Genomic DNA, 21,885 nt, shown 5'->3' with positions numbered 1-21,885 from the left:
CGATATTTCTACTGCAAACCCCCTTCGTGATTTTGAAATTAGATCTGCTTACACGGGTGAATGAACTAACTCACCTATTACTTCTGCCTTCCACCATTCAATTTATAACAAAATAACAACACAACTCCTTAAACCACTTCGGCAAAATCAAATTACATGAATTCCTTGACATTTCATTTCTTGCCTCGGGAAACTACTAAAACATGCACAACAAATCATTGACAGGAAATTTTCTAGATATTCTAGCACTAATTCAATGCAAAATTGATTGTTTTATTTCCAGGAAATAATAAACAAAAATATTCAACTTCATGACAACAGTTCTATGACTATGTCTTGTACCCCCACAATTTAAATATACACAGCTTTCGACATCATATACCTTTTCTTTTGGTCCAAGAAAGTACTTGGTGTTGTTCTGGCTGATTGTCACTCGGAGTTGCAAACTGCTCCGCCACTTGCATGTCCGTCCTACAGCTTTTATCTGATGTATGGAAAATGCATGCACGTCTAACATTAACCACCATCCTCTCGACAGAGTAGAGAATGCCCCTGGTTTGAAAACCAGTTGTCTTTCCAAATATACAAGGATCCACATCCACAGACACTTCTGATCATGATAGGCAACCTCAGAAAAATATGTCCTTAGCACTTGGCAAAAAGCATGAGATTTTCATTGGAGGACCAACCTGCAAGCCCAACAATATAAGAGGATGCAGTTCAAACTATTTCAAAAAAAAAAAAAAAAAAAACTCGAATATGTTTGAAGTAAAAGCTTTCTGATTCAATGCTAAATTGGCAGAAATATTGAGGGAAGAATTAAAATAATCAGATGAATCCTCTCCAACAGATAACCAACCTCCCTTTTTCTTTCAGGAACAGAACAAATCCAAGGGAATACAAGTTCCCTACTTTTATCACAAGAAAATATATTCCCCAAAGAATAACTTCAGAGGCAAAAACCTCGTTGCCAAATTTTTTTGAAGTTCTCTACAATATATATTTATATGTATTTGAATACTAAATAAAGATAAATTGGCCCCCTCAAAGATATGTTTATATGTAGTGAACTACTATAGATTGGGAAAAAAAGAGGTTAAAATTGCATTTTTATTTTTTACTTTTCCATTTTTCTTACCATCATTATTCTTAAACTTTACAAATTAATTAATTAGTTTATAAGTTACAAACTTACAATAATGTGAACTTCAACTAACCCTTCAAAATACGATTATTTGTTTACAAGACTTTTAACTAAGGGTATTGAAAGTCACATATTCTTTGTCCCCCTATATTTGTCCCCCTATATTTGTTAACTTTTATTTTCATCTCCAAATTCGTAGCTTTTACTAGAACATATACATACTAGTTTTTCGATTCTTTTATGTTTTATATGGTAATCCCCTACCTTTGTATAGTTTTAAATCTCCAATGGATAATCTCTTTAATTTCTATGATATAAACATATATACTAGTTTTTCATCTCCAAATTCGTAGCTTTTACTAGAACATATACATACTAGTTTTTCGATTCTTTTATGTTTTATATGGTAATCCCTACCTTTGTATAGTTTTAAATCTCCAATGGATAATCTCTTTAATTTCTATGATATAAACATATGTACTAATCTGTTCAAATTTGATACATCTTAGCTAAAAGAAACTTGAAAGAAATTATTAAATGAAGATAGCAAAAATAGTATATATTATAATATTATACACATGCATATATATGAGCTCATGAATTTACATTTTTCATGGGAATGAATTTTTTTTGAGCAATTTAATCTTGTAATTGGCCCCTTAAGACTAAATGTCAAGATCCACCACTGAATAACTTCACATATATGTGTTATTCTTTTAAAAGAAAATGCAGATAACTTAAAACATGAATAAGTTGTCACTCACCTGGCCCCAGAAGTCAACAATAATCACTTGCCTTGAATCATTCTATAATTAAGTACCAAGTCCTCAGGTCTCTTCCATATGTAAGCCCGCACAGTGGCTAAGCTCATCTCCGGAGACAGTACCTGGAAGAATAGCAGCACATCAAATGACACTTATTAAAGTATGATTGAACAAGAACTAAACCACTTGGTCTAAAACTGCAAAGTTAGATTTATTAGCAGTACAAATGACCAGCATATAATGATTGAACTTGAACTGTACACCTTGGTATAAAACTATTTTACTATGTATATTATAGTAAGATTTATTTTAGTACCATAAAACAATGAAAAAATCACAGCTTCAACAAAGAGATCTTAGGCCCTTAACCAATCGCATAATAACATTTAACATAGGATTGACTTGCCTGATTATTGCATAAAATCTCAATAGAAGGCCGAAGCTTTTGCCAAGGCTTCAATCCAGACCGAAGAGATCCCTCTCCACTTGCTGAATGTTGCGGTTGTGCTCCAAGTCCAGCAGCATATGTCCCATCGGTATTTAAACTATCAATTGGTTTGTCAAGCACCAGCTTTTCTATGACATAATTAACAACCTAGATACAAAACAATGGAGCGAATGTACTTATTTAAAGAAAACCAAAAAAAATTTATCTACGAAAAAATTTATAACCAGCTTCCCATTAATATCAAGGTTAGTGTCCTTGAAAAAGATACTACATAAATCATCTTTAAATATGCCACCCACGAGCATCTCATGCGAGAATTAGTAACCTGAGAAGAAAAGAAGTCAAACAAACCACAAAGGCATCTCCCTCTAATATAGGTAGCAATAGCATGGCACTTTAAAAAAAAGCTAATTCAAAAGATTATTTGTTCCAATTTGTTCCTATGTTGTTTTGCAACAACAAAGTTAAAGGTTCTGTCAATGCATATGTATCTTGAAATACATTTTCAGTAACCTAACTTTGCTTCTTTACCCCTCAAGCAGTTCATGCTATAAATTGGGAAATAGATGCTAGACTATTAACCTAAGTGTTCTAAATATGTATACTAAAAACATATGCCTGTATAAATAAATGTCATGCAAAAGAAGTTGCCTTTTGCAAGTACTATAATGTATACCTTATGCATTCTCAATATGCGAGGAGCACTTAACTTTCCTTGTGTCAGTATCTGAACAGCTGAACCTTCACATGGATGAAGATAGAAGCTGCACCTGCAAAAAAGAAATATAAAAACTTCACCATAGGAGATGGAAAAAATGATGAAATGACTCTAATTAACACCAGACAAGTAGAATAAATGATTATCCATGGTTCCGACTGTAGTGAAGCAGCATAAAGGAAGTACATCTTTTTCTAAATAAAGAGAAATACAGATACTCACAAGAAATAAATATCAAAAAATTAAGGACTGAAGGCACAACAAAATAAAAGGCACGGCAAACTACTCTACTTAAACAGCAGTTCATTACATTCATACCCTTGTAGTAAGCATATTGACAAAGGGGTTCACCAATAAGCACTTTCAAATATTAAAAATTCCATGCAAATTTGTTTCCTAAAGTTAACTAAGTTGAAGGAAAGCTTAATGAGGTCACAGAAGTTACTTGGTGTTTTCTCTAGGTGGTAGCCGATTATTTAATACACAATCCAAAACCCACGAAGGGAAGTCCTTCTCATCCTCAGTTGCATCCAATTCAGTAATTTTCTTTCTCCAAGGACCTCCTTCGGAACCCTCGGTAATAACTGAGGGAGGGGAAACAGTAGAAAACTCGAAAGGAGGATAGACCAATGAGTCATTTTCAGCATTTCCATCTACCTCAATCCTTGAATGAGCAGAACTTCTGGCAGTCATATCTTTTCCTGATACAACATCTCCATTAGCAGAAGCCTGGAAGTCATGTCTTTGCCTTCTTTTGGCCAACCAATGAACCAAAAGACCTTTAAGGGTTTCACGAGCTAGATTAACCTGCCAAAGGCAAGTCAAAACCGGATGCATATGATAATCACAAAGAATCCTTCAAAGATTTTTCATAGAAATCATATCTTAAGATGCCCACAATAAAAAGAAAGTTTTATTACCTTATCATCCTCAGGCTTGCCAGTTATGTTCAGATCTACAGAATACATCTCTGCAGTAAAGCATTGGGGCGTGTCTAAATGAACAGACAAGCATCCAAGCCGGGTATCCGCAGTGAACCATGCAGGAATGCTTACCTAGAATGGTTTTAAGCAAAGATCCAAAGTAAATTTCATAAACAAGATATATTATATTCAAACTTACATAATTTCAAATAAATAGTTGTCGCACCATCTCAAAAAGCTGTTCCTTTTTCTCGTCAAATGAAACCTGGACATTGAAATTTGAGAATGGATAAATAGATACAGCAAAAACATAACCCTGAATATACAAGTGTGTCTATTTGTTAACCAGTACATGAAAAGCAAAGTGCAAACCACTTCTACTCAAGGGGGGAAAAAAGAAAAATGGTGTGAGAGAATCTTGTTCACCTGTCCATAATCCACAATCACAACACCCCTGGTTATCTCCCAGAGCTTTACTGAACCAGCAGCATCCTGTTAAAGAATCATAAAAACCATACACTTGAAACGCAATATCCCAAAATAAAATCTTCCAATAAAAGTCAACCAATTTTACCTTTGTCAATACATGCCTTCTGTTATTTAAAATTTCATGCTGAACAATTGCTGGAGTTCCAGGAATGGTAAAGATTGGTTCTTTATAAACAGGGGCCTATTAATAACCGACAACAGCACATCAGTGAAGGGAAGGGTATAGAAGATAAACAATTTCCAGACATAGCCAAACTTCAAAGAGATATCCATAACAAAGTGTATATCATAAATAAAAAGAAAATGTAATATTTCATTTTTCTTGGGGTTGGATGAGCAAGGAACAATGAAAGAAATTATTAACAACCTGATGAGTAGCACCAAATTCAGAACATTTCAAGTATATGAAGAAAATAAGTGTTACAGTGCAAATTTTTTGTATTAATAATACAAGATGCAAATTAATAAAGAGAAAACAAGGATCTATCAGGTGATTTTCTGTAAGCAAAAACTGTACATACATGAATAAATATATACACAAATGATACTTACTGGGGTAGACCCTTCTAATGAAACTCTTGCCCTCGAAAAAGACAAGTTTCCAGCCAAAAATGAACCACCTCTTTGGAAGACATTCTGAGGAGTCCGTCCCTCAGCAGGCCACCTACAAACTGAAGAATCTGTAGTTGCAACCCATATACTATCATCATGCAATGCCAACTGCAAAATTGGTTGTTCCGTGGTGCAAAGCAAAAGACTCTCTCTTGTTGTCAAGTCTGTCAGATATAACTGATGCATGCAGAAAAAGTTTAACACAAGCTGAGAGTTAAAAGCACTTACCAATGAGGCCCTATCAATTAGTATTACACAGAAGAAATCAATTATAGACACCAATACAATTAGATCTGCTCTTCATAGACAAACTTGGGATTTGCGATCCCAAGTAAGATTAGTTCAGGATCATGGGATCCTTTTCTATCAGATAGGAAGGGGATATCAGAAGCAAGCAACAGACAAATATGTTAAGAATTGTCAAGATTACATGCTGAGAAAAATTGGAGATATGGACTTGTCAGATTTCAGTTTCCTAATTAAGGAATATTTGAGTGTATCAAATAGGATTCTGTAAATATTTTATCCCTAACTTTAAGGCTGTTTTTAGGTACAGCATCCCTAGAATTAGTATGTTTCCTAGTGTAAAGTTTCCTAAGTTAGGCTCACTATGTCTATAAATATTTATGTAATTTCTTGTGAAAAATATAATTGAAATAGCCTATTTTTAACATGGTATCAGAGCTTTTTTAGCCCGATTTCTGAGATTTTTTTTCTTTGTCTGGCGATTTTTTTCCTAATTCCAACCAGCCCTCAAGCCTGTAAAATTTGTTCAAACGAAATATGACTGAAGCTGTCAAGATCAGTAACACTGGGGATGTCTCAGAAGTTTTTGTGAACAACTCAAACCCAACAAGTGAGTTTCAGAACATCCAAGTAGCCTACAAGGCTAAATGGGAAAAATTACCAAGTGGTCTCAACCGGTTCAGACGTTCTTGAAGGGAAGAGGAAAAGCGAGTCACTTACTCAAACTGGACCTAAAAAGGAGATCCTAAGTTTGATGCTTGGGATGAACAAGACTCTATGGTAATGTCTTGGTTATGGAACTCTATGATGCCGTAAATCGGTGATACATGCATGTTTCTTAACACATCCAAAGAAATATGGGAAGCTGTGAAACAGACTTATTCTAAAGTTCAAGATGCTGCTCAAATCTATGAAATCAAGACTAAGGTTTCATCTACCAAGCAAGGAAGTCGATCAATCACGGAGTATTCCAATCATTGCAAAGTTTATGGCAAGAGATGGATTATTACCATGCATTCAGATGAAGTGCGGTGAAGATGCAGCACTCCTAAAAAGGTTCGTTGAAAAGGATCGAATTTATGATTTTCTTGCTGGACTAAATGTTGAGTTTGATGCGAAGAGTTCAAGTACTTGGAAAGAGGAACTACCATCACTAAATGAGACAATTGCAATTGTTCGTCTTGAGGAAGGAAGAAGAGGAGTTATGGTTGAGAACAGTCAAGTGGATAGTTCAGCCTTGGTTACAAAAGCTGTAAATGAGAGGAGATTTGGCTGGAGCAGCCAAATAGTAAAGATAATAGACAGACAGAACGTACAAAGCCTATTAACAGGATTCCGTATGGTGCACCTCTTGTAAAAAGGCCCGTCACACTAAAGAAAATGCTGGAAACTCCATGGGAAGCCACAAACAACAAATAAAAATTTTTCGAAAAAGGTGGACAACCAAAGGGACAAGGACAAGCATATCTGAAAGAACAATTTGGATGGAAAAATAATTCTCGTGAATCACTGTTGAATTCAATAAAGAAGAAATTGAGAAGTTAAAAAATTTTTGGGATCATTGAAAAACTTCTTCAACAGTACTTGTAGTTTGGCTTTTTCGGTATATCCTCTTCTCAAGATTCTAAAGTCTCGAATCTGATCACCAAAAGTTCTTGGGTCATTGACTCGAAGCTACGGACCACATGACCTACTCCTCACAAAAATTTATTTCATATACACCTTGCCCTAGTAGTAGAAAAATAATAGTAGCCGATGGTTCTGTGATCACAAGTGGTGGTCGAGGTGATATTGTTATAAACAAAACCCTTACTCTTAAAAATGCCCTTCATGTTCCAAAACTATTTACCAATCTTTTATCCATTCAAAGAATTACCAAAGACTCTAACTGTAAAGTGGTTTTCTATCACAATCGATGTCTTTTTCAGGAACGAATACGAGGAGGATGATTAGACATGCTAAGGAAGTAAATGGCCTATACTATCTTGAAGAATCCAGTGGAGAAGTTAGTGCTCTGAATTCCTCACCTTCATCTTTCATATCCGAATCTATTAAAACCAATCAAGACCAAATTTGGCTCTATCACCTTCGCCTTGGTCATCCATCGTTTAGAGTCCTTAAAATTATGTTTCCTTCATTGTTCAAAGGATTGGCTGTTGAAAAATTTCATTGTGATATCTGTGAACTTGCAAAACATAAACGTACCTCTTTTCCAGTAAGCAATAAAAGAACTTTCACTCCTTTTACTCTTATTCATAGTGATGTTTGGGGGCCATCCACTATTTCAAATGTTTCTGGGGCTCGGTGATTTTTATCCTTTATTAATGATTGTACTCGTGTGTCTTGGATATTTCTTCTGTCTTTCCAACCTTTTACAACATGATCAAAACACAATTTGGAGCTGAAATAAAAAGGTTTAGGTCAGACAATGCCAAGGATTATTTCAATCAATTTCTCTCAACATATTTCCAGGAAAGAGGCATTATACATGAGTCATCTTGCGTTAATACACCCCAACAAAATGGTATTGCCGAAAGAAAGAATGGTCACATTTTAGCTATTACAAGAGCCCTTTTGTTCCAAAAGAATGTCCCTAAACAATATTGGGGGGAGGCTGTTTTAACTGCTACTCATTTGATAAATAGATTGCCTACAAAAGTCCTTGAATCTCAAAGTCCTATGCAAATTCTAGCAAAATTATTTCCTGATTTCAATACTTCAAGTAACCTTACTCCCAAAATATTTGGCTGTGTTGCTTTTGTACATGTTCATTCTCAAAATAGAGGAAAATTTGATCCACGAGCTATCAAGTGTGTCTTTCTTGGTTATTCTTCCACTCAAAAGGGGTACAAATGCTATCATCCAGCCACAAAAAAATTTTTTGTAACAGCAGATGTTACTTTTGCAGAACAAGCGAATTTCTTTACTCGTCTTTATCTTCAGGGGGAGATATTATTCACAGAAGATAAGGACAAAGAATTCTTTCTTCTTGACATTCCAGCTCCTGTCCAGCAACAAAACACCCACATTCCAGCTTCTGTCCAGCAGCAAAACACTCACATTCCAGCTCCTGTCCAGCAACCAAACACTCCCACTCAGTCCTTGCCTACTAACCAACCTGCCCGACTTGAAACAGTGGCCCCTATACAACCTGAAACAGAGCCTAATACACCCAAATCACCCAAAGGAATTCAAGACACTACTCGTCCTTTACTGGTTTACTCAAGGAAGAAGGCACCAGTGCAAGTTCAATCATCTTCTTCTCCTATACGACCTAAGGTAATTGCTGAACCTACTTTGAATTCTAATACTGCAAATTTAGATGATTTTCTCATTGCTATTAGAAAGGGGACTAGAACCTGTACAAAACATCCCTTGTACCTATTCATGTCTTACAAAAACTTGTCCCATAACCACAAAACCTTTCTTACCAGCCTAAATTCTATCTCCATTCCCAAAACTGTATCCGAGGCATTAGAAGATGAGAATTGGAAAAATGCCATGAAAGTTGAAATGGAAGCTCTTGAAAAAAATAAGACATGGGACTTAGTGCAATTACCGAGAGGAAAGAAACAAGTGGGATGTCCTTGGGTGTACACAGTGAAATATAAGTCAGACGGTTCTTTGGAGAGGTACAAAGCAAGATTGGTTGCTAAAGGGTACACTCAAATGTATGGAATAGACTACCTTGAGACATTTGCCCTCAGAGCAAAGATGAACACTGAAGAGTGTTGTTGTCACTAATCGCCAACCGAGGCTGGAAATTACAGCAATTTGACATCAAAATGCCTTTTACACGGTGATCTTGAGGAGGAAGTCTATATGGATGTTCCTCCGTGATTCGGTCCAAATACTGAGATGTAGTTTGCGGACTAAAAAGGCTTTGTACGGACTAAAACAGTCCCGAGGGCTTGGTTTGGAAGATTTACCAAAGTAATGCTCAAGTTGGGGTATAAACAGAGTCAAGGAGATCACACTCTATTTGTAAAACACTCATCTTCAGGGGGAGTGACTGCTTTATTAGTTTATGTTGATGACATTATAGTGACTGGTGATGATCTAGAAGGAATGGAGAATTTAAAGAAATGCCTAGTAAAAGAATTTGAAGTCAAAGAGCTCGGTAAGTTAAAATATTTCCTTGGTATTGAAGTGGCACACTCTCGGGAAGGAATATTCATATCTCAGCAAAAATACATAGTTGATTTGTTGACAGAGACGGGCAAGTTGGGCTGTAAACCAGCAGAGACACCCATAGAGGTGAACCACAGACTTGGAAATGCACTAGAAGATGCAGTTAATAAAAGGTCATATCAAAGACTTGTGGGAAGCTCATTTACTTGTCTCATACCGCACGGATATTGCCTATGCAGAGGTGTTGTAAGTCGGTTTATGCACAATCCCAAAGAATCACATCTTAGAGCCGTATATCGATTCTACAAGATTTAAAGGGCACACCGTGCAAAGGAATCCTATTTAAAAGGGCAGAATTTAACCCTTGAAGCCTATCTTGATGCAAATTATGCAGATCTATGGTTGATAGAAGATCAACCTCAGGCTATTGTACTTTCCTAGGAGGCAACCTTGTGACTTGGAGGAGTAAAAAACAAAATGTTGTGGCTAGATCTAGTGCAGAAGCTGAATTTAGGGCGATGGCTCTTGGAATTTGTGAGTTGTTATGGCTAAAAATTATTTTGGAAGATTTGAAGATCGAGTGGGAAGGTCCAATGAAGTCGTATTGCGATAATAAGTCTGCTATCAATATTGCACATAATCCAGTTCAACATGATCGAACGAAGCACGTTGAGGTTGATGACATTTTATAAAGGAAAAACTGGACAGTGGCTTAATTTGCACTCCATTTGTGTCCATCGATGGTCAACTAGCAGACATACTTACCAAAGGATTGTCGGGAAGTTGTTTCGAAATTAGTAAGCAAGTCGAGAATGGATGATATCCACTTCCCAGCTTGAGGGGAGTGTCGATTTCAGTTTCCTAATTAAGGAATATTTGAGTGTATCAAATAGGATTCTGTAAATATTTTATCCCTAACTTTAAGGCTGTTTTTAGGTACAGCATCCTTAGAATTAGTATGTTTCCTAGTGTAAAGTTTCCTAAGTTAGGCTCACTATGTCTATAAATATTTATGTAATTTCTTGTGAAAAATATAATTGAAATAGCCTGTTTTTAACAGGACTTTATTTGATGTTAGAAACATTCAGAAATTTATTTACTCTACAATACAAATTATCAAGCCTTCACATTAAGTTTAATTGAATTGAAGTTGCAGGGTTTTAATTCAAGCCTTCACATTAAGTTTAATTGAATTGAAGTTGCAGGGTTTTAATTCATTCTCATTTCCTTCATTTTAATATGCCAAACAATAATGCTTGTTTCAAAACCTACTGAAAATTGAGGAATTTGACACTAGGAATCATATTTACTCAAGTTTGTTGTATGTTTATAGGTTTCTATTCATTATTAATGGATTGAATCAAGTCATTTTAGGAAGTTTCCTACTTTTGGATCTGATAACTTTGTGGGAATATAATATTATTACCAGAACTCAGAAAATGAGCAAGACCTATTTCAGTTAGACAACAGATTTACAAAAAACTTCAGCAACTGTTGTCCCAACCCTTCTCCAGTTGCAAAGTTTAAGGAATTATAGGTATGAAGCCTAGATCACCTATTCTTCTTCTTTAATCTCTAATCTCTGGCAATGGCTTCAATTTCAAATCAACCTTAAACCCTTCAAACAAACCTTGACCTCACTTGCATGAATTCATTATCAAATTAAACCTGTAACCTTAGATTACCATTCATGAGTACTGTTAAGGTATCAGCACAGCCCAGGATTACTTTCAAAATCCTTCATTAATCACATCCAAGCCCAACCCACACAAAAATTAAACTACCTAGTTATTCTTGTAATTTCCTATACTTAATTGTCCTAGATCAGCAATAAATTTCTAGTTCAATTCTACATCAAAACATTTGGAAAAATTGATAAAGATGCTGGTTAAAATGATTTGGTATGGTGTGTCCTTACAGAAAGATCTCTACCACCACTATAAACATGACTAAATGTTGGGGTGCTTGCAAGTGCCCAAACAGAATCTGTGTGCACAGCATATGAATGCACACAACGCTGTTGACCAAGGTCCCACAGCCTGCAAAATAAAATTAAGACCATTTAAAGGAAAGGTCTTAGATTCTTTACAGTTGAAAATTGCATCTGGTAATACAACCGCGAAACCTATGCACAGATTATGTACCTGATCATAGAATCCGAGGACCCTGACAAACAATATCTGAAAGAAAACGGTGACTGTGAAAACTTCACTCATAAAATAAGCAGTGGAAAATGAACAAGAATTCAGTAGCAGTCAAGCAAGGGAAGAACTCATCAACAATTAACCAACCTATTTATCTCACTGACACAGAAGAGTGCAGCAGTTGCAAGATAAAAAAATCAGGTAAAAAATATGCATCTTATAATGCATATAAAGCTCCGTAACAGTAACACCTACAACTAACATCAGGATAATACTAATTTTCACTTAGAATAAAGACTACAGAGCAGAACTCATTGTACTAGCCTGCCAGTAGAATCCAGAAGCAAAGCCCTAATGTTATCTGCATGCCCTCTTAATTTCATATTCTTTGAACCAGTTCTTGGATCCCAAACTCGCACAACCTATATGGAAATGAGGCAGGAAATATAAATAGCTACTGAAATTGTTAAAAGATTAGATGACCAACAGAGGTAATGATAAGATCATCTATAGGAAGATGTTGTGGGGGAAAAGAAAAACTTATTATCAGAAAATTTGAATAAACTAAGAAGCAAAAACTACCTTCTCAGTTCCACCAGAGACAAGAAGGGAGCCGCTATCATTCATTGCCAATGCATAGACCGATTCTTTGTGACCTTTGACAGCAATGGGGACATATCCATGACCCTGAGTTGTGTGCGTCCTAATGCTGTTACTTGAGCTAATTGTTCTCGGACTTGATATCGGTAATAAATTTGCCGAACCATTCATACTGTTGGAACAATCATCTTCCACTACATCACTGGATTTAGAGACTGGAGTTACTGCAGCTTCTATATCCCACACAAAAACTTCCCCTCCAAGACCCCCAGAGGCAACCACATTGGTCTAAAATGCACAACACTAAAATTGAATTAGAAAGTGACCTCAATATTAATAACCACCATACCTTATATGACGCATATGCTACCTAACTAAGCATGAAACCTAAATTGCAATCTAGCACAGCAGGAACATTTCACACATGCAGCTAATTAAATCAACTGAAAATTTTGACACAGAAATTACATTTTTTTCAGCTGCGGCTAGACATGTAACATAGTCAGAGTGTTGACGGAAAGTCCTGGTGCAAGTTCCTTCAGACAAGCAATTCCACGTCTGGTATTTCTCAAAGAACAAGCACATGTCAATACTTAACCAACATAGACAATAAGACACTAATAACACATTAATTAACAAAAAAACCTTCAATGTAGTGTCTGAAGAGCATGAAACAAGTGTACTATCACCAGCAATAACAGTATCATTTACCTGCACAACAAGAAAATCACCTAATTCTCAATCATAACTTAAATAGTTACAGATATATCATATATTATATATGTAAGATATTTTGATGGTGAATTCCACAAACTGGGAAAAAGAACAGATAACAGGTTTTAAGCATTCAAACTAAATATTGATATAAATGAAGTGCAAAGGACAATTCTTGCTCTAGATTTGCTTTTTGAGAGCCGGTTGCTTGGTTGGTTACTAAGCAATGATTCTTATTTGATATCACATCAGGGATATGTCATTCTAGTGGACCAAATTAGAAAATAAATTAAAATTCCACACCCTCCAAGCCACAAAATAACAACAAAAGATATAGGCTAAAGTATGAAGGTCATGCTCATTGTGAAAGTAAATTATCATGGATAGTAAGAAGGTACCCAATCAACATGAGACTCAAATGTAGCAGAGCATGTGGCAGCATTTTCACCAAGTGCCCATCTCTTAAGTGTGCCATCACGGCTACCAGTGAAAAGATAGTTGCACCCATACAAGGCTGATGACTTTAGCACAGCCAAACAATTTATGCCTGCACAATGCTGCAAAACAACATATCAAAGTAGAGAAACATCAATGCCTAGTGTCTATACTCAAAATTAAATTATAAAAGGCTCAACCAGAATATAAGATAATGACAATTTTTATAATACAAAGCAAAGGATTAGCAGAATTATCCAATTTGATTGGGAACATGGTCCTAAATAAATGAAGGATGAGTGAATAATACAATGAATTAACACAAGCCATCATTTTCATTTAAGTTAAGTATACCATAAGTCCTAAGGATAAAAGGTGTTAAATAATGAAACTGGCACAACATTATCTTGGAGAAGGAAGTTAAGAATTGCCAACCAAGATAGATTTCAAATATGCCAAGTTTATCAATTTCGCAAATATATAACAATCATTCTCCCTGAACCTAATGAAGTAATATATATAACATGTAGCATGGTGTTACAAATCTACACAAGGATACAGCTAAAAAAGAAAATATGCTCAAATCGTTATTATGTGAGTCATTCACCAATTGGAGTACCCCCATATAAGAATACATATAAAAACAAAAACAAGCTTCTAGAATTTTTATTTTAGTTAAAAAATAAACCAAAGATGCAGAAACAACAACAATCTAAAATGTGGCATTACAATGAAAAATACAGATACGCAAATTTCAATCCTAATGAAATCTGAACATGCAAACAGACTGACAAATATATATCAAGGAAGATGTCTTGTTCACTTGAAAGAGGAAAACAAGAAATTAAAAAAAGAATTAAAAGAACATAAGCCACTTCACCTTTGTGTCGGCGGTATCATTCAGTACATATGTCAACCTTTTTTCTTTCCGTGGGCGGTTAGAATTGGTATTGTTCCCCCCACTGCCCACTCGGTGCATTGCAGTGACCCCTAAATAACCAGTTAAATGAAAATTAAAAGCCACATCAAAAAAAAAAAAATTAAAATTAAAAGCTTTACCACCCCTATACCTCAGTGCTTCTATACACTTAAATACAACCGCAGCATACTAAGTTAAAATAACCTGCATTCTGCAAATATCACTTAAAAAAGGACAGAACTACTAGTATGCATCAGAGCCAAAATGGACCAGACCTATCTACTTTGAACAGATAATTAGAATTTTAAATATATATATATAAAAAGAAATCCTTGTACATAATTCTACGGAAAACAGATACAATCAACGAACAAAACTATCATTAAAGCCAAACTCCCATTCAAATAAAATCAATAAAAAGATAGTGGCCTTCAACAATGACTACAATAGCAACATTGCAATTAAATTAGATTTCTTTTTCATCTTAATTAAACACATAATATCTAAAATATTGATGAAATCGAAAATGCAAATCGTAATTCTCCAAAACTACAAAACTAGTAAATTAATCTTATAAAAAAACAATGAGTTAATATATGTTCAAACACATTTGCCGCAAAAATATAGTCCAACTCTTGAAGTCCACTAAATAAAGACACAATAAATCAAAACATATGATCGCCGAAAGGTAGAAGTCGACGATCACAGAGATATTAAAGAAAAAAAAAAGGAGAAATGAAATGGAGAATGGGTTTGAACTTACCGGGACAGTTGTGACCAAAAAAGAAGGAACAGTGATGGAAATGAATTGTTGTAGAGAACGGTGAAATCAAACCCTAGAAATTTGATCCAAATTTTTGTTTTAATTTGTATTTTCTTCGATATTGAAAAGAGGGAAGAAAATGAAGATATAGATATCTGGAGGAAGAAACGGTCATTAATAATAAAATAAACAAACAAACATATAAAAAACTCTTTTCGGGAAATAGATGAACAGGAAAGTGAAAACCGGAAAGTCAAGACATGGGGAGTAAGAGAAATTGGGAGAAATCGGTCTTGTAAAAAAAACCGGGACCACGACGTCGTTTGAATAATAGGTTGGGGACTATAATGCGAGGACTTTGGAAATGATTTTTCTAAACTACACAGTACGTTACCTTAAAATAGCATCATTATTATTTTAGTCATTTTAAAAAAAAATTGTTAATTTAGTCATTACTGTCCAAAATGGTCAATGATCGTTAAATTCTTGAGAGATTGCTAATTGGACCTGCAAAAAAAGAAAAAATTATTTTTTAGTCCCTTTAAAAAATTTAAAGTGACTAAAATAGGAGCGATGCTATTTTAAGATGAACTCCAGTATAGTTTACCCTTTTATTTATTATTTGACAAAAATTTTATATTTTTTATTGGATAAACTCTACTATTAGTCCATGTATTTTGTGAAAGTTATAGATTTAATCCTATACTTTAATTTAGTCATTTTTAGTTTTTATACTTTTTAAATTTTAAAATTTCAGTCCTTAACAAACAATACTAGTTAAATTCATTAAGTTAAGTTCATTATTTTCAAAATATAAAGCACCAAATATATTACTCACTAAAAATCCAATTAATAGATTAATGATTATTTTTATGACAAAGTGAAATTTCATAATTTGAAAAGTATAGGGACTTAGAATAATCCAATTGTAGAATATGGACCAAATTTATAATTATACACATCGTACAATACTAGTAATTGAATTTATCCAAACATATTTAATCGCTACTATTTTAGTCGGGATAAAATTTTAAATTTCAAAAAGTATAGGGACTAAAAGTGACCAATTCAAAAGTATATGATTAAAATTAATCAAATTAAAGTACAATATAACACCATTTACCCAAGTAAACTCGAGCAACGAATGTTACATTAATCACGAAACACTCTTTTACATTATCAAATATTTGTAGTTCGGACTTTTATTAATGAATTCAAGTCTCATTACACTTTTGAGGACATAATTAGACTATTAATAATAATTAATTTCATATAAAGTTTGTTTCAGGGCTCATTTAATTCAAATAAAAAAAAATTCAGTTGCAGGTCTGTATGTCTCGAGACCAAGACCAAATTGTCTTGAGACATTGCTTCGACACTATAGAAATTTAGCTTCAAAATTTTTCTATCTCGCGAGGTAGACACCAACATGGCAACCTTTCGAGGTGTAACATCAGCACCTGGTGAGGCTAAACATCAGTCCCTCGCAAGGAAGACATGTGAACACACCTCATGAGGGACACACGAGCACGTATGATGATATTTGAGTGTGAATCCTATCAAAATGACACATATAGGATACGTGTCGAACCTAAAGAGGGTACGTGTCGTCCTGAGTTATATGCATGGTACCTAGATACCTCTCTAGCATGTTACCTTAAGGGAACCGTGTCTTATAAAAAAAAAGAACCACTTCCAAATAGGGGGACAAAAAACAAATCTCAACAGTTCTCATTAACCAAAACTCATGAACTATATAATACCATATATACTTCATCCAAAACACAATTAACTCAAGATTCCAGCATCTAGGCACTCACTTACTTACTCTAGTGTTTCACCTATGTACATGTCATTTACTTAGATCAAAATAAAAGAGATTTCATACTTTTCTCCAAGCGCTTGAGATGTGATGAGATGTGAAGAGTTTGATCCTTGACAAATCCTCACTCCACATCTTTACCTACGCATTAAAAATAAAGCGATAAGTTTGTGAAAACTTAGTAAGTACAACTAGAGTTAAACTTGCCTTTTTAATTAAATAGATGTAACAAAGTACAATAACATTATATTCAACACATTCAAAACATAATAGCATTAAAACTTACATACTATAACTTAATCATTATAATTCCATTCATTATCATTTCCTCAATAACTCAAGATCTTGTCATATTGATTACGCTTTAATTTATCTTTTAATATTTAACAGAGACCCAATGTAGACTTAATAGAACATGTAGGATATACAGAAATAATATAGAGATGTATAAAAGTGCAATAACAAAACAGAGTTGCACCGAAGTGCAAAATCGGAACAGAATAATAGCAAAGTGCTTAATAATAGCAAAGTGGCACCAAAGTTCAGTAACAGAACGAAGAGCGCTCTAAATACTTTCTAATGGCATGCCAACTAAATCCTATTAATTTATATATTGTCTACATGGGCAACTATAACATAATCAACTTAATTTTACATTTTAGAACACAATTTACATACTTTTTAATTCTTTACAATTTAACCCTCATCATAAAAATTCAATTGTAACACCCCCAACCCTTATTTGTCGCCAGAATAGGGTTACAGAGTATGATTAGATTTTTCAGAACAATTACAATATTAAACAATTCAATAAGCATACACATCATAAATTAATCATATTGTCCCTTTTATAGGCCTTCGAGACCCTAAATACGAATTAAAAACAAATTGAGACTAATTCGGGTTCTCTGAGAATTTTTCGCAAAATTTCAAAATTTTTCCTAGGTACAGGGCACACACGCCCGTGTGGCCAAGGGACACGCCCATGTGACCTTATGACATGCCTGTGCTTCAAGCTATGTCCAAACCCGTGTAACTTTCTAACTACATCAAATGGTCAAGTCACACGCCCGTGTGTTAGGCCGTGTGACCAATTTATTTTTTGAAAATTAGGTGTAGTTTTCACACGGCTAGGCCACATGCCAGTTTGCTAAGCCGTGTTCCTTACACGGCTGAGATATACGCCCGTGTCTCTGCCCGTGTGGTAATACCTAAGCATTCTATTTTGAAAATATTTAAATTGCAGGGGACACACTGCCAAACCACACGCCCATGTGATAGCCGTATGTCTCACACGGTCTAGTCACATGCCCGCGTGCCAGGCCGTGTGGACTCAAAATGAGCCTTAAACATCAAGTTTACCAACCCTGCAATCTTGAACAACAAGCAATTCAAAAATCTATCATTCAACCAATCCAAAATACAATTATATACATCTAAAACATGTCAAATTAATAATCTAATGAATTAACCAATATACCTTATAAACACTTCAAAAATATTACAAAACAATCCATCATTTACTATAAGAGACCAATTCTAAAATCATCTCAAATTTAACCAAAATTTGCCTACGTTATATTCATTCATTCATTAACCTAAACATACCATTTTATAACCTTAACTTAACACATATGTTTACATATATATATCCAACCAAAATCAATCTATAATATCATTTATTTCCCAAAATAACCAACATAAAACATCCTAGGTACATGCCATTACCAAAAAGAAATATACTTCACCACGTTTTTGAGTTCGGGATTAACTTTAGATGCTGAATCGAGTATTTTGTTCTAAAATAACTTCTATGATGCATGAATAACTTCTAAAAATCCACTAACTTCTAAAATTTCAACATAAATTGTAACAACCCTTACCCGAGTTCGAGGCCGGGACTTGGTACGAGGCATTACCTGACTTAACCGCATGCATACAATCATTTCCAAATTATAAAAACTAGGTCAAAAATTAAAACTTTTCTCTTTTAATCTAAAAGTTCTTAATATGGGCCTATGAGGCCCAAATCACATTTTCGAAATAACCCGAGATTAATCCCAACATCTTTGAAAAATTTGAAAAATGCCACTTGAAGCAGGGCACATGTCTGTATGGAGGGGTAACACGCCTGTGTGGCCATTATGACATGGTCGTGCAAAAGGCCCGTGTGGTTCACACAGCCTAAGCACAAGGGGACATGCCCGTGCCCCGAGCCCATGTGAATTAAATTCCAAATTTGAACTTACAAGGGTTTTCACACGGCCTGACACACCCGTGTCCATGGCCCATATCCCTCACACAACCATGACACGCCCGTGTCCTAGCCCGTGTCTAAAAACCTTGACATTCTATTTCTGACGTCAGCAACAATTTAGGGGCACACGGCCAAGGCACACGCCAGTGGCCAGAGGCTGTGTCCTCCACACAGCTGAGACACATGGTTGTGTCTCTACCCGTGTGTTTACTACCATGCATACTGACTTGCAAATTCGAGGTGCAAGGAACATATATTCGAATAACACGCCCATGGGGCTGACCGTGTATCACACACAGCGTACCCGTGTGGACGATATAAGGCTATCTACTAAGCCCCTTGCCACCCTGAAACACAATCTATCATACCCAAGTCTATCACAATATGATTTCTCAACCAAGCAACCATAATTAAGGCCTATATACATTTCATACATATAGGACCATGCCAACAATTTTCACATTCATGAAAGACTTTCTTTAATTCGTAAAACAACTTTTAGTATTAGCCATTATTCATGGCCTTATACAAAATGAGTCAAGTATTAAATTAAGCTAACACATTTGGCCCCAAAACAATGTGACACTTTAACAAAATCAAAGGATCCTATACATGCCATAATCAAAATAAAAGAACTAACTATACCAATTGCTTCAAAATGATAGTGTGGCTGGCTTCTCCAACGTAGGCGATGATCCATGAGCTACTTTGGCGGCACTATAGGAAAATGGAAAGGAAATGGGGTAAGCATAAAGCTTAGTAAGTTGCATGAAAATAAACATCAACTAATTATCATAGAACAATATGCTCATAACCTTTCATAGCTTGTTCATGAATACCATAAATAGATATAAGCACAACTTACTCATCACCATCCAATACAATTCATACGGCATATATTGAGCCCACATCCCATACATTTCAAATAGGTACTTGTACCAATCACCACATGGTCATAACTTTTCTCATTCAATATAAATCATAAATCTTTCATTAAACCATTTGGAATATCGGATATTCAATAGCCCCGAACATGGGATAAAATGTTGACGCCATGTCCCAGACATGGTCTTACACTGGCTAACACATTAAAGTCGATGCCGTGTCCCAGACAGGTTTTACACTGACTTTCATATATCAAAGCTAATGCCATGTCCCAGACAGGTCTTACACTGGCTCTCATCTATCAGTGTTGATGTCATGTCCTAGATAGGTCTTACACTGATACACAACAAGCTGACACCATGTCCCAGACAGGTCTTACACTAGCTTGTATATCCCGAGGCCGATGCATGTCCCAGACATGTCTTACACTGGCTCTCGTCTCAATGCCGATGCATGTCTCAGACATCTCTTACACTGGCACTCATGATATGGTTGATGCATGTCCGAAACATGTCTTACGTTGGCTCACATACCACCTAATGTCATGGAATGAATATCCAAGTCTATTCCAAATGTTCAACCGGAAATATTTACTACATTAATTTCTCAACATGCATTCTCATATTCACAATCATAACAATTTATGCAATATTAATTCAATCATACATCATAACAATATAGTTGCGTTATTTACATACAACTTACCTCGGTATGCAAAACGTGAACGACTATTTCGACTTAGTCCGCTAGCTTGGCTTTTCCCCAGTCTAGGCACAGATTTTGTAAATCTTGATCTAAAATGGAAAATTTTGTTATTTAATCAGCATATCAATCTAGACACTTACAAATTTATATTTTGGGTAAAATGACCATTTTGCCCCTAAATTTTTACAAAATGACTATTTTACCCCTAGGCTCGAAAATCAATTTTTATCAAATTTCCTCATTAACCAAGCCTAGCCGAACCTATTTCATGCTTATGGAAACTCGTAATTTCACACATTTCACACAAATACCTCCTATTTTACAAACTTTACAAAATGGTCCTATTAGGGGTTTTCATAAAAAATCCTTTCACAAAAGTTATTTATTTAACAACCAAAGTTCATTTTCTTCCATAAAAACTCAGCAAACATCATAAATTATTTCATAGCAAATCCCTATACTATCAACCATTTTACAAAATAGTCCTCTCAATAGAAAGCTTATGCTACAAGGGTCTTAAAAATACAAAAATCATCAACAATGAATATGAAAATCACATACTTTCAAAGGTGATAAGTTGCTGAAATTTCAAGCTTCCAAAAACCCCCATTTTTGGTGAAAATTTCGGTGGAGGAGAAAGGAAAAATGAAAAAGATGATGGCTAGTCACTAGGGTTATATTTTATTATACATTAAGTCACCTACCTCATTGACCATTTGATTTTGTTGTCCCCTATGGCCGGCCATCAACTTCTAAAGGGTCTGTTTGCCCTTTAAAGACCTCCACATTATGATTCATAGTCAATTTACACCTTTAGCTAATAAAATAGGACTTCTGCCCTTTATGCGATTTAGTCCTTTTTTCACAATTAAGCATGCAATCGCTAAAATTAATTCACCAAAATTTTCATGCACTCACATAATCATACTATGACACTAAAATAATGATTAAGAAATAATTTCTCGACCTTAAATTTGTGGTTTTGAAACCTCTATTTCGACTAGGCCCAAAATTGGGCTGTTACATAAATCAAGTAGTATTTTATTCTAGGATTCTAAAAACATCAAAATTACAAGAAAAATGGCTAAATTGATTTACCAATTAAACTTTGAATCTCAAAATCCTAATTTTCCTTCCTTTCTTTTTCTTTCCTTCTTTTTCCTCTC

General features: G+C 35.0%; 1 protein-coding gene across 1 annotated transcript; it reads right to left on the bottom strand.

Annotated features, from left to right (window-relative positions):
- Positions 1 to 101: 101 nt before the first annotated feature.
- Positions 102 to 15,376, bottom strand: LOC108473661 (uncharacterized). Its single transcript, XM_017775352.2, has 19 exons — positions 15,051 to 15,376; positions 14,249 to 14,358; positions 13,332 to 13,490; positions 12,865 to 12,930; positions 12,688 to 12,777; positions 12,202 to 12,507; positions 11,944 to 12,041; positions 11,620 to 11,655; positions 11,394 to 11,514; positions 5,039 to 5,275; positions 4,572 to 4,667; positions 4,424 to 4,489; positions 4,224 to 4,262; positions 3,995 to 4,129; positions 3,520 to 3,881; positions 3,033 to 3,126; positions 2,315 to 2,503; positions 1,909 to 2,030; positions 102 to 689 (listed from the first exon to the last, which is right to left on the bottom strand). The coding sequence occupies exons 2-18, from the start codon at positions 14,345 to 14,347 to the stop codon at positions 1,932 to 1,934; spliced, it is 2,292 nt and encodes a 763-aa protein (XP_017630841.1). The 5' UTR covers positions 14,348 to 14,358; positions 15,051 to 15,376; the 3' UTR covers positions 102 to 689; positions 1,909 to 1,931.
- Positions 15,377 to 21,885: the final 6,509 nt, after the last annotated feature.

This window comes from Gossypium arboreum, chromosome 11 (genome assembly GCF_025698485.1).
Source record: "Gossypium arboreum isolate Shixiya-1 chromosome 11, ASM2569848v2, whole genome shotgun sequence".
Lineage (NCBI taxonomy): Eukaryota > Viridiplantae > Streptophyta > Magnoliopsida > Malvales > Malvaceae > Gossypium > Gossypium arboreum.
Note: the sequence above shows the minus strand (reverse complement) of the source record. Positions and strands in the feature narration are given on the sequence as shown.